A 15,055-nucleotide genomic window follows, 5' to 3' on the forward strand; every position below is an offset into this window, starting at 1 on the left:
CAGCCCAGAGGGTTCTTACAAGACTGGTCCTTTCTAGACAGGAGCGCTGCCCTAGATTGTAACCATTCCTCCCGTGTGCATGGGGACAGCACAGTGTAAGGAAAAGACCATGCTTTTGGAGTCAGGCAGAATAGGGTAAGGCCAGACTCTCCCATATATCCTCAGCAGGAACATGTTAGCAAGCTAAGATATCTGTACTTAGCTTCCTAATCTTGAAATTGTAACATATACCTTATGAGGTCATGATGAGGACTTAACAAGATAATGAATATAAAATTGCTGGCCGGGCGTGGTGGCTCATGCCTGTAATCACTGCACTTTGGGAGGCCGAAGCGGGCGGATCACGAGGTCAGGAGATCGAGACCATCCTGGCTAACACGGTGAAACCCCATCTCTACTAAAAATACAAAAAAAAAAAAATTAGCCGGGTGTGGTGGCGGGTGCCTATAGTCCCAGCTACTTGGGAGGCTGAGGCAGGAGAATGGCATGAACCCTGGAGGTGGAGCTTGCAGTGAAATGAGATCGCACCACTGCACTCTAGCCTGGGTGAAAGAGCGAAACTCCATCTCAAAAAAAAAAAAAAAAAAAATACCTAGCACCATTTTTGGTATATAGTGAACATGCAATTCATGTTAGACCTGACGCTATTCAAATCCAAGAGTAATGTGTACAGTTCTTGGTTCCTCATAGGGGACTTGATTGGCCAACACGAGGTACAGCAATAAAGGTGTCCTGCCTTGCCAGTGGCAGCCAGGAAAGAACCAAACTCTACCAACCCCCAAAATTATAATCAGCAGAGAAGATGTGGGGGCTGAAGAGATCCTGGAAGAAAAGCCCCAAATGTCTCATTCACCTGCATATGTTCTTCTTTGTCCACAAAGACACCATTGATCCTAAGAACTCTGTCTGCATCTTGAAGGCCAGCCTTCTCTGCTGGGCTACACTTCTCAACCACCCGGACCAGGTGGCCCTCGGTGTCCTTCTCAATTCGCAGGAAGAAGCCATAGTTTTGCCCTTCTTGCTTGGACAGTTTACATTCTCGGGGGTTGAAGGTGGAGGTCATTTCTGTGATGAAAAAAATAAATTAATAAAACCATGGAAAACAGAATCTAATTGGAGTGAGAACCCCATCCTCCATCTCCTATAATTCTGTTCTTCCAATCACCAAATCTAGACTGCTTGGGTAGTAATGCTGGGGCACAGGAGGACACCTTCCAGAACTTGCTAATGATTTCCAAATCTGTTTCCCCAAGGACAACCTTTTTACTAGAGTTTCAGACCCACATATTTTTTACTGAGTACTGGACACAGATGCTTCCATTTCAGTATCTCCAACCAAACTCCTCTTTGTCCTCTGACCTAAAGAAATTAAGTCCAAATACATGACCCAAAAAATTTATGACAAGCCCACTCTCATTCAAACATTTGAAGAGCTTTTCAAGTTCAAGGAATCGAGGCTAAATCTGTAGACAAGATGGACCCATACCTTGCCTCTTCTATTGGGGAACATTATTACATTCCTATAACCACACGTGGTGAGTGTCATGCTGGGGAAGAATGCAGTGATAAGGGGGAAAATAACAAAGGGTCTTGGGAATAGGGAGTGGGATGGGAAGAACAAAGAACATTTCCTGAAGGAATGACACTTCCCAAGAACTGAAGGATTAGTAGAAGCTTGGTGAGGTAGGACAGGACAAGGAAGAGCTTAAACCATTAAAAAAGGCAGGCACAGTGGCTCACCCCTGTATTCCCAGCACTTTGGGAGGCCGAGGCGGGCAGATCACAAGGTCAGGAGTTTGAGACCAGCCTGGCCAATATGGTGAAACCCCAGCCCTACTAAAATTACAAAAATTAGCCAGGCGTGATGGCAGCCACCTGTTGTCCCAGCTATTCGGGAGGCTGAGGCAGGATAATTGCTTTAACCTGGGAGGTAGAGATTGCATTGAGCCGAGATCACACTGCTGCACTCCAGCCTGGGCAATAGAGTGAGACTCTGCCTCAAAAAAAAAGGACACCAGGCCTTAGAGCTGGTCCAATATGTTGGAGATGCACTAGAAAAGGCTGTTCTGGCCCCTGAAGTCTCTAGCCACAGCAGAAAAGAGATGCTCGATAGAAAAGGGATTCCAGTGGCTAGGTTGGGGCTCTCCCTCCCAGACGCTTTGTCACCCAGGCTGCAGTGCAATGGCGCAATCGCAGCTCACTGCAGCCTCGAATTCCTGGGCTTAGGCGATCCTCCCACCTCAGCCTCCTGAATAGCTGGAGCTACAGGCACATACCACTATGCCCTGCTAACTAATTTTTTTAGAGACAGTGTCTCGCTTTGTTGCCCAGGCTGGTCTCAAACTCCTGGGCTCAAGTGATCTTCATGCTTCAGGCTCCCAAAGTGCTGGAATTACAGAATGAGCCCCCGTGCCTGGCCTGAAGCAGCTTCTATTTCCATTCATCCTGCCCCTCCTGTTGCCCCATTGCAGGGGCAAGGTCCTGAGCCATAGGAGGAAGACAGGACAAGTGTAAAACTGACAGCTAGGGCTCCGGCACACAGTTATTATTAAGGGTTAGACTTCTGCCAGTGCCCCGACACCTGCTGGCTGAAAGCTTTTTCTTTTATAGGAGAATAAGAACAGGGGCCAGAACAGCAAGAGGCTGATACAGAAGGCAGAAGGCTCACAACAGAGCACTGGAGTCTGCTCTTCACACCACCTGCAAGGCAAGCCCTCAAGTTCCTCTCATCACAGTTCCCTACCTACAAATCAGAATAAACCACCTATCCCTTCCCTCCTGGAGGGACAAGAACGGATGACCACACAGGATATGGGGGAGGGTGAAGAATAGGCCACAAAGTGCTCCAGGCACCCTAGAAGCCATGGCATGGTGATTGAAGATAGCCATCCCTGACCTTCATGCCCACAGAGACGTACAGTACAAATCGGACAGAGAGCCCCCAGCTGCCCAATACCAGGCCTCTCCTGCAGTCTCCACAAAGTCTGAAGCCCCATGCCGCCAGTGGCACGAGTGACTAAGTAGCGAAGAAAGAAGCAAACAAATAGACTCCCCATCGAGCACTGAGGCAAGAAAACAGCAAAGCCACTCACCAGTGGTCAACACCAGCACCTTGGGAGAGCTAGGCAGCTCTGCCTTATCAAAAGCCATGACCAGCTGCCAGGAAAACACCACTCTGGGATGAAAGGAGAAAATATGGCATCACCAGAGTTGAGTCACATCCAGGCACCTGTTGGTGGCCCATTCCAGCTCCCTCACCTTTCACTCCTCTTTCTGCTGATCCCAACCTGCGAGCATCAGTTCAGTTTCAGCTTGAGTTCACATCTATGTCCAAGCTCACCTGTAGATCCCTACACCTTTCCATTTCAAAGGGCCAAAAGACCCCAAAAGAAAAAAAATCAGAAAAGAAAGACGAGGTCTCAATGTACTTTACTGGGAGGATCAGACAGTAATTACATAAATGAATAGGATCATTTCAGATAATGATATTTGCTGTGAAGAAAATAAAACAATGTCAAACAAAACATGCAAAGCCCTCTTAAAGTTGGGAGTAATTATTGGAGAACCTCATTCAAATCCTACAAAATTTAAAATATGTCCTTATAATCAGAATAAGGCCAACAGATACTATGTTTTCATCAAGAGATGAGGCTGTTTGTGATCAGCATATGAATGCTCATTTCTAAGGCACTCACACCCAAGACTCAACAATCTCACGCCCTGCAGTGTCAACCACAAACTCTTAATCTCTTTGTTTGTAGGCCAAGGATAGAAAGTGAAACCTCCTCACTAGGAGAACCAGCCCTGTGTTTGGAGAGAGGGGAAGAGGCAAAGGTTTTCCTATGTCTCACTGGAGACCTGTGAGCCTGACATACAAAGAAACACAAATCACTGTTTCTTGGCAGAATCTCAAGTTGACTTTTTTGTTTGAAGTTTTCAAACAGCCCGATGGTAATCGCTCAGATCTGCATCTACGGCTTTGAAAGGCTCAAGCATTCAAGGTCAGTTTCTTTTTTGTCTGGTTGAAGCCAGAAAATTAGAGCCACTTTATACCAATAGTGAAATGCTACCATACTGGTGGGGAAACAGCTACTGCTGCAAGCCCCCAACTGCCTTCTGCCACTGTGTACTCCCCACCACACAGCCGTTAATGGATTAATGCTATGGCCATCGATCTGCATGTACCCAGGCCAAACTGATTAAATATTTAACGCCCCCAGCTGCACCAATGAGGAAAGCAGACCTAAACCTCAAAAGCCTGGTCTTACATGGGAACCTAAAACTATTTGTTTCCTTTGCCATCTTGCAGAAAGATGATTCATCTAGGAGCCAAGGGAGCTGGGCTCTGGTCCCCCTCCAGGCCTTGTTCTGTCTAGTCCACATCCTGGTGTTACTCTGTCCCCTAATTCAGAGCTGGGGTATGTCTCTTTCGCAAGACTCTGTCATTGCTCCATGACAAGGATGCCTGGGACTCTGGAACACAGGGCCTAATTAGGAAGGATCTTTGTATTTAAGGATACTCTTTCCTACTTCTTTAACCCCACCTCATCTTCTGCCTCCTGAGAAAATCTAGAGATCAGACCCCTCTGGTGGATAGACACAGAAGAAATGAAGGCCTATGGATTTCTAGAATATCATTAGCAGCAATCATTTGAAGTTGGAGTCCATTAAATCCAGCAGGCTTTGTTCCCCAGTTCAAACAGCCAAAATACATGGTGGTACACACCTTTAGTCCCAGCTACTCGGGAGGCTTAGTTGGGAGGATGGCTTGAACCTGGAGGCAGAGAGGTTGCTGTGAGCCGAGATCGCACCACTGCACTCCAGCCTGGGCAACAGAATGAGACCCTGTTTCAAAAAAAGAAAAAAAAGACTGGCGATGAAAGAAAGCTATAACCATTCCTGAGCTCGGGGGGGAAAAATCAATAGTTGACAAGAAAGTTGTTTATCTGTGGGAAAGAGAACAAAGTGTTGGCTGGCAGACAGGAACCGCTCGGGGGTGAGAGCCAATGAGATTTTTTTTCCACCAATTTTATTGATGAAAAAGCTAATTATACCATTAAATTTTGCTTTTTTCCAAAATGATTAGATTATTGCTGCCAGGAAAGAGAGTAATGTGGCCGTGGTCAAGAAGAAACATTAAATACCCTTTAGAAGTTAGGAAGGCTTGGTAATGACCATGAAAAGGAGGGTGGTATGACCTCTGGATCTGGCAAAGTAGAAAGAACTAAAGCCACTGGTCTATTTTCCACAGGAAAGAAATAGCTGGTGGGACCTAGGGGACTTCTTCCCAGCCCAAGGCAGGCCAAGGACTCTCAGGCCCCAGACGGCCATCAACAGGATTGATATATGAGATCCTCAGCACCACCCTCACCAACTCCTCTGCACAGAAAGCTGGAAGTCTGAGCTGGGAGCTGTTCCTGAGTGCTCTTTGTGTAACTCTTATGAGCTTCCAGGTGTTATTTTGAAAAGGAATTCTGGGCCTGGCGTGGTGGCTCACGCCTGTAATCCCAGCACTTTGGGATGCCAAGGTGGGTGGATCACCTGAGGTCAGGAGTTAGAGACCAGCCTGGCAAACATGGTGAAACCCCGTCTCTACTAAAAATACAAAAATTAGCCAGGTATGGTGGTGCACACCTGTAATCCCAACTACTCGGGAGGCTGGGGCAGGGGAATCGCTTGGACCTGGGGGGCAGAGGTTGCAGTGAGCCGAAATTGTGCCAGTGCACTCCAGCTCGACAACAGTGAGATTCCGTCTCAAAAAAAAAAAAAAAAAAGAAGAAGAAGAAGAAGAAAGAAAGAAAAAGAATTCTGGACTGGGCGCAGTGGCTCACGCCTGTAATTCCAGCACTTTGGGAGGCCAAGGCAAGCGGATAACGAGGTCAGGAGATCGAAACCATCCTGGCCAACGTGGTGAAACCTTGTCTCCTAAAATTCAAAAAAAAAAAAAAATTAGCTGGGTGTGGTGGCGGTGTGAGGCAGGAGAATCGCTTGAACCCGGGAGGTGGAGCTTGTAGTAAGCCAAGATTGCGTCACTGCACTCCAGCCTGGTGACAGAGCAAGACTCTGTCTCAAGAAAAAAAAAGAAAAGAAAAGAAAAGGAATTCTGAAGCTGCTAGAGACCAGACAAAACATGGGCCAGGGGTAAGTAAATTCTTATTCTGAAGAAGGAAAATAAATGGCAACTCCTTGAGGAGTGAAGTCAGCAGAATGACAAGATCTTCCTTCATCTCCTCAGTCCTAGTTGTCCACCCATGCCCAAAGGCTCCAGCTGTCTCATCTGAGTGAGCAGAAGAATTTAGTTGAAATTGTGTAACTCTGTAGACCGCGTCAGGTGATGCTAGCAATAATAAATCATGTCATTTGAAAACTCTCTATGGCACATTATCTCATTTAATGCTCGCAATCACCTTACAAGTTTGATTCTCAATCCTAGCTGCCCCTCAGAATCACCTGTAGAGATTTAGAAAAATCAATGCTTAGGCCCCACCTCAGGTCTAAAGCAGACCTAAAGACCTAAACCCGATCAAAGGAACTAGAGCTTAAAAATCACCCTAGGTGCCGGGCGCAGTGGCTCACGCCTGTAATCCCAGCACTTTGGGAGGCCAAGGCAGGCAGATCACAAGGTCAGGAGATCGATACCATCCTGGCTAACACCGTGAAACCCCGTCTCTACTAAAAATACAAAAAATTAGCCGGGCGTGGTGGCAGGCGCCTGTGGTCCCAGCTACTCGGGAGGCTGAGGCAGGAGAATGGCGTGAACCTGGGAGGCAGAGCTTGCAGTGAGCCGAGATCAGGCCACTGAACTCCAGCCTGGGTGACAGAGCGAGACTCCACCAAAAAAAAAAAAAAAAAAATCACCCTAGGCTGCCTCGACTCCTCCTGTCTCCCCTCAGCCTCAGGATAACTCCCTCCCTCATGGGTCACAGAGGAATGTTGAGATTGAATGAACTAATCACAGCCACCCTGGGCTCACCTTTATCCAACTTGACAGGCCAAGGTGGCAGCCTGATTAGGAGAAGCCCTTGGTCACACCGTGCAGTCCTCGGGATTCTGTGTACCTATACAATCAGTGCCCCAGCCAGCAGGATAGGAGTGTGTCACAACCTGCAATCTGTTCCTTGTGCCTCCCTCCCCAAGTTCTAGTTCTGAGTCGGGTGAGCATAACCAAGCAGATAAAACAAACTTTCACTGTTCTCATGGACTCTTTATGCTCTTAATTAAGTCTAGGGGATTGCTCCCCACCTCCCAAACCTAAACACCTTAAAAGCTGAGGCCATTCCTCATCCTCCTCCAAACCTATGGGCAGAATCCATTCAGGACTGAGGCCCTACCAGTCATCCCGTGAACCCTGGAGGATGAGTGATGGTTGCCAGATTTACTCCACAGTTCTCTGCTGCCTACCAATCTCTTCCCTTTCCCAAACAATTAGTTTCTTCAGTTAGCATGCTGGGGCAGGTGAAATCTGTTTGGGATCATGAACATAGTTCCTTCTATTTTCCATTTCAGCATCAAGAAGACATACTACCCAAACCTGATTTCATTGGTTCATGCCACAGGCATCTCCCCCTCACTTATATGCAAAACACTGTCAAGTGGTTGAAAGGATAAAGTTATACACCACCCCTATTCTCAAGAGCCTTTATAGTTGAATAAAGTTAAGAAAAAGTTTTAGAACAAAAATAACTTGCCAGGTGCAGTGGCTCACACCTGTAATCCCAGCACTTTGGGAGGCCGAGGAGGGCGGATCATGAGGTCAAGAGATCTAGACCATCCTGGCCAACATGGTGAAACCCTGTCTCTACTAAAAATACAAAAATTAGCCGGGTGTGGTGGTGCATGCCTGTAGTCCCAGCTACTCAGGAGGTTGAGGCAGGAGAATCGCTTGAACCCGGGAGGTGGAGGTTACAGTGTGCTGAGATCGCGCCACTACACTCCAGCCTGGGGACAGAGCAAGACTCTGTCTCAAAAAAAAAAAAAAAAAAAAGGAAAGAAAGAAAGAAAAATATCACTGTGAGCAGAGTATAAGTGAGGTAAGACCTACAATATGAAACAAATTAAGGAAACCTTCAAAAATTAGGCAAGACTTGATTTGAGCCTTAACAACATATGGATGACATTTCAACAAGTGCAGAAGAAGGACGAGACCATTTTAGACACCAAACAGTGTGGACACCATGTTATGAAAGTGGGAAAGTTTGCCAGGTGCGGTGGCTCACACCTGTAATCCCAACACTTTGGGAGGCAGAGGCAGAGGTGGGCAGATCACTTGAGGTCAGGAGCTCAAGACCAGCCTGGCCAACATGGCGAAACGCTGCCTCTACCAAAAAATACAAAAATTAGCCAGGCATGGTGGTGAGCACCTGTAGTCCCAGCTATTGAGGAGGCTGAGGCAGGAGAATCACTTCAACCCAGGAAGCGGAGGTTGCAGTGAGCCAAGACAGTGCACTGAACTCCAGCCTGGGTGACAGAGTGAGACACGGTCGAAAGAGAGAAAGAGGAGAGCGAGAGAGAGAGAAAGAGGAGAGCAAGAGAGAGAGAAAGAAAGAGGGAAAGCTTGGGTGTGGTCAAGGAAGAGCTAAAACCCAATGTGGTTGAAGGACAGCCAACAGAAGGGAAATCATGGGTGACAAATTAGACCATAAAGGCCTTTAATATCAGCCCAAAGGATCTGGCCTTAGCTTGGTGGAAAGGGGCACCACTCAAGACTTTTAAGCAGAGGAATAACAGGATCAGAGTTGGGTTCCAAGAAGGGCAGGTAGGCTGGATTCAAGCAAAGACACACTGCAGAGAGGCCAGGTAAGAGGCTGTTGTCAAAATCCTACTCACACGTGATAAAGGGCCTGCCTGACCCACATAGCAGCCATCAGAATAGAATGAAGGTGACAGAGGTGGAGGAACTACAGAGAGGACTAAGTGACATTGTAGTAACTCTTCAGCCTTGTTCCCTCAGATTTCTCCATGCAGAGATGATCTCAGACAGAACAGCTGTGACAACACAGATGTCCAAAACACTTCTTTACACTCACCATGACAAGTGTCCAGGAGGAACAACAAGTGTGCAGCACCCAGTGTCAGGGCCCACAGGCTCCTGCCACTCTTCCTAATGATGGCTTACTCCCCTGGCATGTAGTTATTTTGTTCTGGTTTCACTGTCATGAGGAAAGATCCCCTGTCGCAGAGTGGCAAATGCACAGTTAAGTCTTCTGAGGCCACAGCTCAATTCGAACACAACTGTGCTTTGGGCTCCTCTTAGTCCAGGGGTTGCAAGGACACTGTAGTTCTGTAGCCACTCACTTATCTGCCTGCTTCTCAGCAAGGGCCAGCTGTATACTTTCCCTGAACTGATAACCCTGGCTCAGTATTTTCTACTAACCAGCCTGGATAGCTTTCCTACTTCAAGTCCCGAACTCCCCTTCTATTATAGACTGATTTTTGCCCCCAACTTCCAATTCATACATTGAAGCCCTAATCCCCAATGTGACTATACTTGGAGACAGGAACTTTAAAGAAGTAACAAAGGTTAAATGAGGTCATAAGGGTGGGACCCTAATTCAACAGAACTGATGCCCTTATGAAAAGAGGAAGAGACATCAGAGAGGCACTTGCACAGAGAATAAAGCCATGTGAGGACACAGGGAGAAGACAGGAGAGGGGCCTCCGAGGACCCAAACCTGTTGACACCTTGGACTTCCAGCCTCTAGAACCGTGAGAAAATAAATGTTATTTAAGCCACACCTTCCGTGGTCTTCTATTACAGCAGCTCTAGCACCTTCTGAGGAATGCTGCCCACCCAGGCTGTGTGTTTGAAAGGGAATGTGACAAAGGAAACTAATTCATGCTTTGGTGACTGGCAGAAATGTGATGCCATCAAAAGATGGTGTAGTCATGAGGAATGAGATGGCAACGTCAGTTTGAGGTAGGTTTCAATTAGAGGACTTGGCGGAACATCACCTAGAGCTCAGAAGATGCTGGACTAGAGTCGAGGTTTGGGACCATCTGCACAGCAGCACTACATGAAGCCCATCAATGAGATTACAAGAGGGGAGCCAAGGATAAAGCCTTTGCAATACCTGTATCTAAGTGATAGGAAAATGAAACAAAAAGGAGGCTGGACGTGGTGGCTCACACCTGTAATTCCAGTACTTTGGGAGGCTGAGGCGGGTAGATTATTTGAGGTCAGGAGTTCAAGACCAGCCTGGCCAACTGGTGAAGCCCTCTCTCTTCTAAAAATACAAGAATTAGCCGGGCATGGAGGCACGCACCTGTAAGCCCAGGTACTTGGGAGGCTGAGGCAGGAGAATCGCTTGAAGCCGGGAGGCAGTGGTTGTGGTGAGCCGAGATCACACCACTGCACTCTAGTCTGGGCAACAGAGTGAGTGAGACAGAAAGGAGGGAAGGAAGGAAGGAAGGGAAAGAGAGAGAAAGAGAGAAAAGAAGAGGAAGCAAAAAGGAATAATCAGAAACCAAAATGCCAAAATTTTAGTGTCATCAAAACTAAAAGAAGAATTTTAAGATGGGATAGTTAACAATGCCAAATAATGCTAACAGGTAGGATGAAAACAGAAAATGCCACTGACATTCAGAAAATGGAAGTCTGGGCCTGATAAAACACTAAGAAGCAAGTGGATACCAAGTAACAGAAGCAACAAATATTGATATTTTATTTTTTGAGACAGAGTCTCGCTCTATCACCCAGGCTGGAGTGCAGTGGTGCGATCTCAGCTCACTGCAACCTCTGCCTCCCAGATTCAAGCAAGTCTCCTGCTCAGCCTCCTGAGTAGTTGGGATTACAGGCACCCGCCACCATGCCCGGCTAATTTTTTCGGTTTTTTTTTTTTTTTTTCAGTAGAGACGGGATTTCACCATGTTGGTCAGGCTGGTCTCAAACTCCTGACCTTGTGGTCCACCCGCCTCAGCCTCCCAAAGTGCTGGGATTACAGGCACGAGCCACTGCACCCAGCCTGGATGTTTTTATTTTTAACATTAAGGAAACGATCAGCATGTTTCTGTATCAAGACGTGATATGGAGAACATGGAAACTGGGGTTAGCCTTGGTGAGAGGAAATACCTCTTCTCCGGGGGCAGGAGAGAAGTAGAAAAAAATATGATAAAGAAGAAAACAAGGTCACTTACCTCAGCGTCAATCTCTCCTACGAAGTAGTTGACAAAAATCAGGAACTTGGAGAATATGGAGCAAAAGTACCACAGAAAAATAGTCTCTAGGGTCAAACAGGTAAATCAGCGAAGGTGGCCGAGAGGGGACGGAGGAAAAGCTGCTGCTTTTCATGAGAAAACAACTGCCTGAGGAAGAGGAGGCCAGCATGCCACCTTTCAATTTTCAAGAGACTCTGGAAATCTAGATTTACATAAAATGTCCCCATTTAAAAAAACTGACAGCTATTTCAAACTTAAAAGAAATTCTATGTAAACCAAAAGAGAATGGAGCCCCCGAGCTGGCGGTGAACTAAGACAGTGAACTAATGGCCACAGCATTAGTTCACTACAAAGAGTCAATGAATTGAATTAAAATGTCTAAGAAATGACTTAGGTTAATATATATATATATATATAATAAACTTGCAGCAGCATGGGTTCCCATGGATTTTTCTTACAGTAATATACATCAAGAATAGAAAAGGAAAGTGGTAACTTTTACCCTAAGTTGGGGCTAACATGTTTTTAAAACATAAGGGTAGGCCAGGCGCAGTGGTTCACACCTATAATCCCAGCACTTTGGGAGGCCAAGACGGGTGAATTACTTGAGGTCAGGAGTTCGAGACCAGATTGGCCAACATGGTGAAACCTCATCTCTCCTAAAAACACAAACAACATTAGCCAGGTGTGGTGGCAGGCACCTATAACCCCATATACTCCGGAGGCTGAGGCAGGAGAATTGCTTGAACCCAGGAGGCGGAGGTTGCAGTGAGCCAAGATTGCACCACTGCACTCCAGCCTGGGCGACAGAACGAGACTCTGCCTCAAAAAATAAAAAATAAAGGCCAGGTACAGTTGCTCACGCCTGTAATCCCAGCACTTTTGGAGGCCGAGGCAGGCGGATCACCTGAGATCAGGAGTTTGAGACCAGCCTGGCCAACTTGGTCAAAACCTGTCTCTACTAAAAGTACAAAAATTAGCCAGGCTTGGTGGTGGGCATCTGTAATCCCAGCTACTCAGGAGTCTGAGGCAGGAGAATCGCTTGAACCCAGGAGGCAAAGGTTGTAGTGAGCTGAGATCACACCATTACACTCCAGCCTGGGCAACGAGTGAAACTCCATCTCAAATTTAAAAAAAAAATAAAATAAATTTAAAGATTAGCTGGGCGTGGTTGTGCGTGCCTGTAATCCCAGCTACTCAGGAGGCTGAGGCACAGGAATCGCTTGAACCCGGGAGGCGGAGGTTGCAGTGAGCCAAGATTGTACCACTCACTCCAGCCTGGGCGACACAGCAAGACTCCATCTCAAACTAACAAGCCCATGAGGGTAGGATGTGAGGATTTCTAGATTTACAAGGAGCACAGAGCTGGAATGTCAGACTGTGGGGCCAGCATGAATTGGCAGATAAGAGGAGCTAGGAGTTTGGGATTGGGAAGATGAAATGTTTCAGGGACTAGCTTAGCAGCATGAATTGGGAGGAAAGAAGAAGGGACTGTGGAAGCAGTTTCAAAAGTTAGTGGGTTGACACAGGAAAAGTTATCTGAAAAGATCTTTAGAGCAGAATAGTTCCCCATGATGCAATTCTAAAGGAGCCAGATGTGTATACAAAAGGGAATCTGTATTTTTGTTTCCATCTTCCCCCAGGATCAATTCTGAGTAAGGTAGAGTAGAAAGAGCAAGGGTTTTAGAGCCAAACCTAGTTTTTAAATCCTGGCTTCACCGCTTGTTAACTGTGAGAACATGGGTGAGTTCCTTAATTTTGAGCTGAAGATAGAATACCCCTAGAATAGGAAGCACATGTGGATGCCGTGAAGATGACTCACAGTAGAGCATGCAAGGCCTCTCAGCACAGTTTCTGGAGCATAGAAGTCCACTCCAACCAAGTTACTCTTTCCTGTCCTCTGATGAAAGGCCTGATGCAATGGGAATCCCATTTTCTGCGAGAACATTTGAAATTTTTCCTGATTTTCTTTTTGCAGAAGATGAGAAGAAATTACAGACTAAGAATGGGCAGGCACCTCAATGATCAGGCAAGGGATTCTCTATCCACTCAGTCCAGATCACTTCTGCAAAGCTAATTTTAGCTGCTGAAAAGTCAGGGCTGGAGATTTTGTTCTCCATGAAAGAAAGCTCAAATAATAAACTCTGGACTCAAAAGTATCCTGAAAGTCTAAAAGCCAGGGAATTACAAAATAGAACCAAATGCTGTGTATCAAGGAGGTAAAAGAGTCCAGGGAGCTTTAACAGAATTTCAAGACTAAGCTGGCCAGAGAGTTCCACCGCCTGGAGTGGATGAGCTCTAACAGAAGTGAACATAGGGACCCAAGGAACAGACAGCAGTGGAGAAGATGGAGTGAATGAGGCATTACCTTAGCTACAGATACCTGGCCCAGAGAGGGACCTTCATAGCCAAGGAGTAGCTAGTGAATAGGCTCACTCACCAGACAGCATCACTGAAATGCCAAAGATCAGAGAGAGGGCATGGGATAAACAGCATTCTGCTTGGAGGGAGAAAGACAGAAGGGGCACCAGCGATGGCCAGATGCAATGAAATACCATCAGGAAAGAAAGAGCCCAGGTACTGTCATCTCTGCTCATCTTCCAAGGTTTGGGACTTAGAAGTGGCAGGATTATTCCATAAATATAGTCATCTACACCTGAACCCACCATCACCTTATCTTTTTTTTTTTTTTTGCCATGTTAAAGTTTTATTAAGTTTCAATACAAAACATTCCAAAAAGTGAAAAGTGATCTATAATACCCAAGTTCTATGTTCAACTACCAGTTAAACAAGGAAAACATTTTCTGTATAATTCTGTTTTACAACCAGTATAAACCCAGAAGAATCAAGATCTGATTCCTTTTCCACACATCTGCTAGGTCAGTAAACTATCAAACAGGTATCTGGTCATTTTAACATACTCCTTATATTCCTATTTGGTACAATCTCTATATCCTATACTATCTTCAAGATATCTAAATATCTTAAATATTTAGGGTATCTCAAGAGCCAGAAGGTCCTCACAGAAGCGTTAACCCAAGTAATCGTAAGAGTATAGAAGGATTGGGCTAAGACAACTATGGAGTGCAAAAACCACATAAATTTGGTCATTACCCTTGTGGTCTGTGATTAGTAGTAGGTTGTCAAATGAGAGTTAAAAATGTTGTATTATCCCTAGTTGCAAATGTTCCAAATAAGACAGTGCCATAACTACACGACAAAAACAAAAACAAACACAAACAAACAAAAAAAAAATCATAGAAGTTGGGTTAGTTCCTCTAATCCAACAACTCAAGTCTGTTTCCTTTGAGAACATTATACTATTGGCTCTAGTCTCCAAACCAATAAAAAACTAAAACTTGTTTCCAAGACTGGGAGGTAAAGTAGGCTTATAAAACAATACAGCAAAAGAAAGCCAAGTGGCCTAATTGTTTCCAGTGTGCTTGCCATCTTAGCATGGTTACTTTCCAGATGTCACTCATAAGTTTTATTCTGCAACTAAACTGTTTGTGGATAAGCCACCACCAAAAAATGTTTCACTTACTGACAGACACTTCACTAGATAGAGCTACCACTTATATCCATCTTTTTTATAATTCAACTTAAGTTCTAAATTGAAGAGTTGTCCCCATGACTTTAGCTAAACAAAATGAAAGCCAAAGCTGTAAAATCTATGTAAAGAACCACAAGAACTTCCTGACTACCTCCACTTACCAATTTCCTTAATTACTTCCCCTTTTCCATTTGGTCAATTACTTGCTTTAAGTAACTACCAGTCACTCCCTAGTTATGAGTGTTAATCAACACTGATGCCTTCCTCAGATCCACAGGAACCCCTGAAGGCAAAATCTATTGCCTGCACCAAACCAATTCTGACAGCACTGCTTATGCAACTGTAGTG

The 15,055-nt window shown here is 45.7% G+C and overlaps 1 protein-coding gene across 1 annotated transcript in view; it reads right to left on the reverse strand.

Moving 5' to 3' along the window:
* LOC101142064 (Na(+)/H(+) exchange regulatory cofactor NHE-RF3) overlaps window positions 1-15,055 on the reverse strand; it is a 40,006-nt gene that overhangs the window by 15,969 nt on the left and 8,982 nt on the right. The window contains 1 exon segment of the mRNA XM_055355571.2: window positions 854-1,065. Within this exon segment, the coding sequence (XP_055211546.2) occupies window positions 854-1,065 (212 nt within the window).

Source organism: Gorilla gorilla, chromosome 1, assembly GCF_029281585.2.
Source record: "Gorilla gorilla gorilla isolate KB3781 chromosome 1, NHGRI_mGorGor1-v2.1_pri, whole genome shotgun sequence".
In the NCBI taxonomy this organism is placed as follows: Eukaryota; Metazoa; Chordata; class Mammalia; order Primates; family Hominidae; genus Gorilla; species Gorilla gorilla.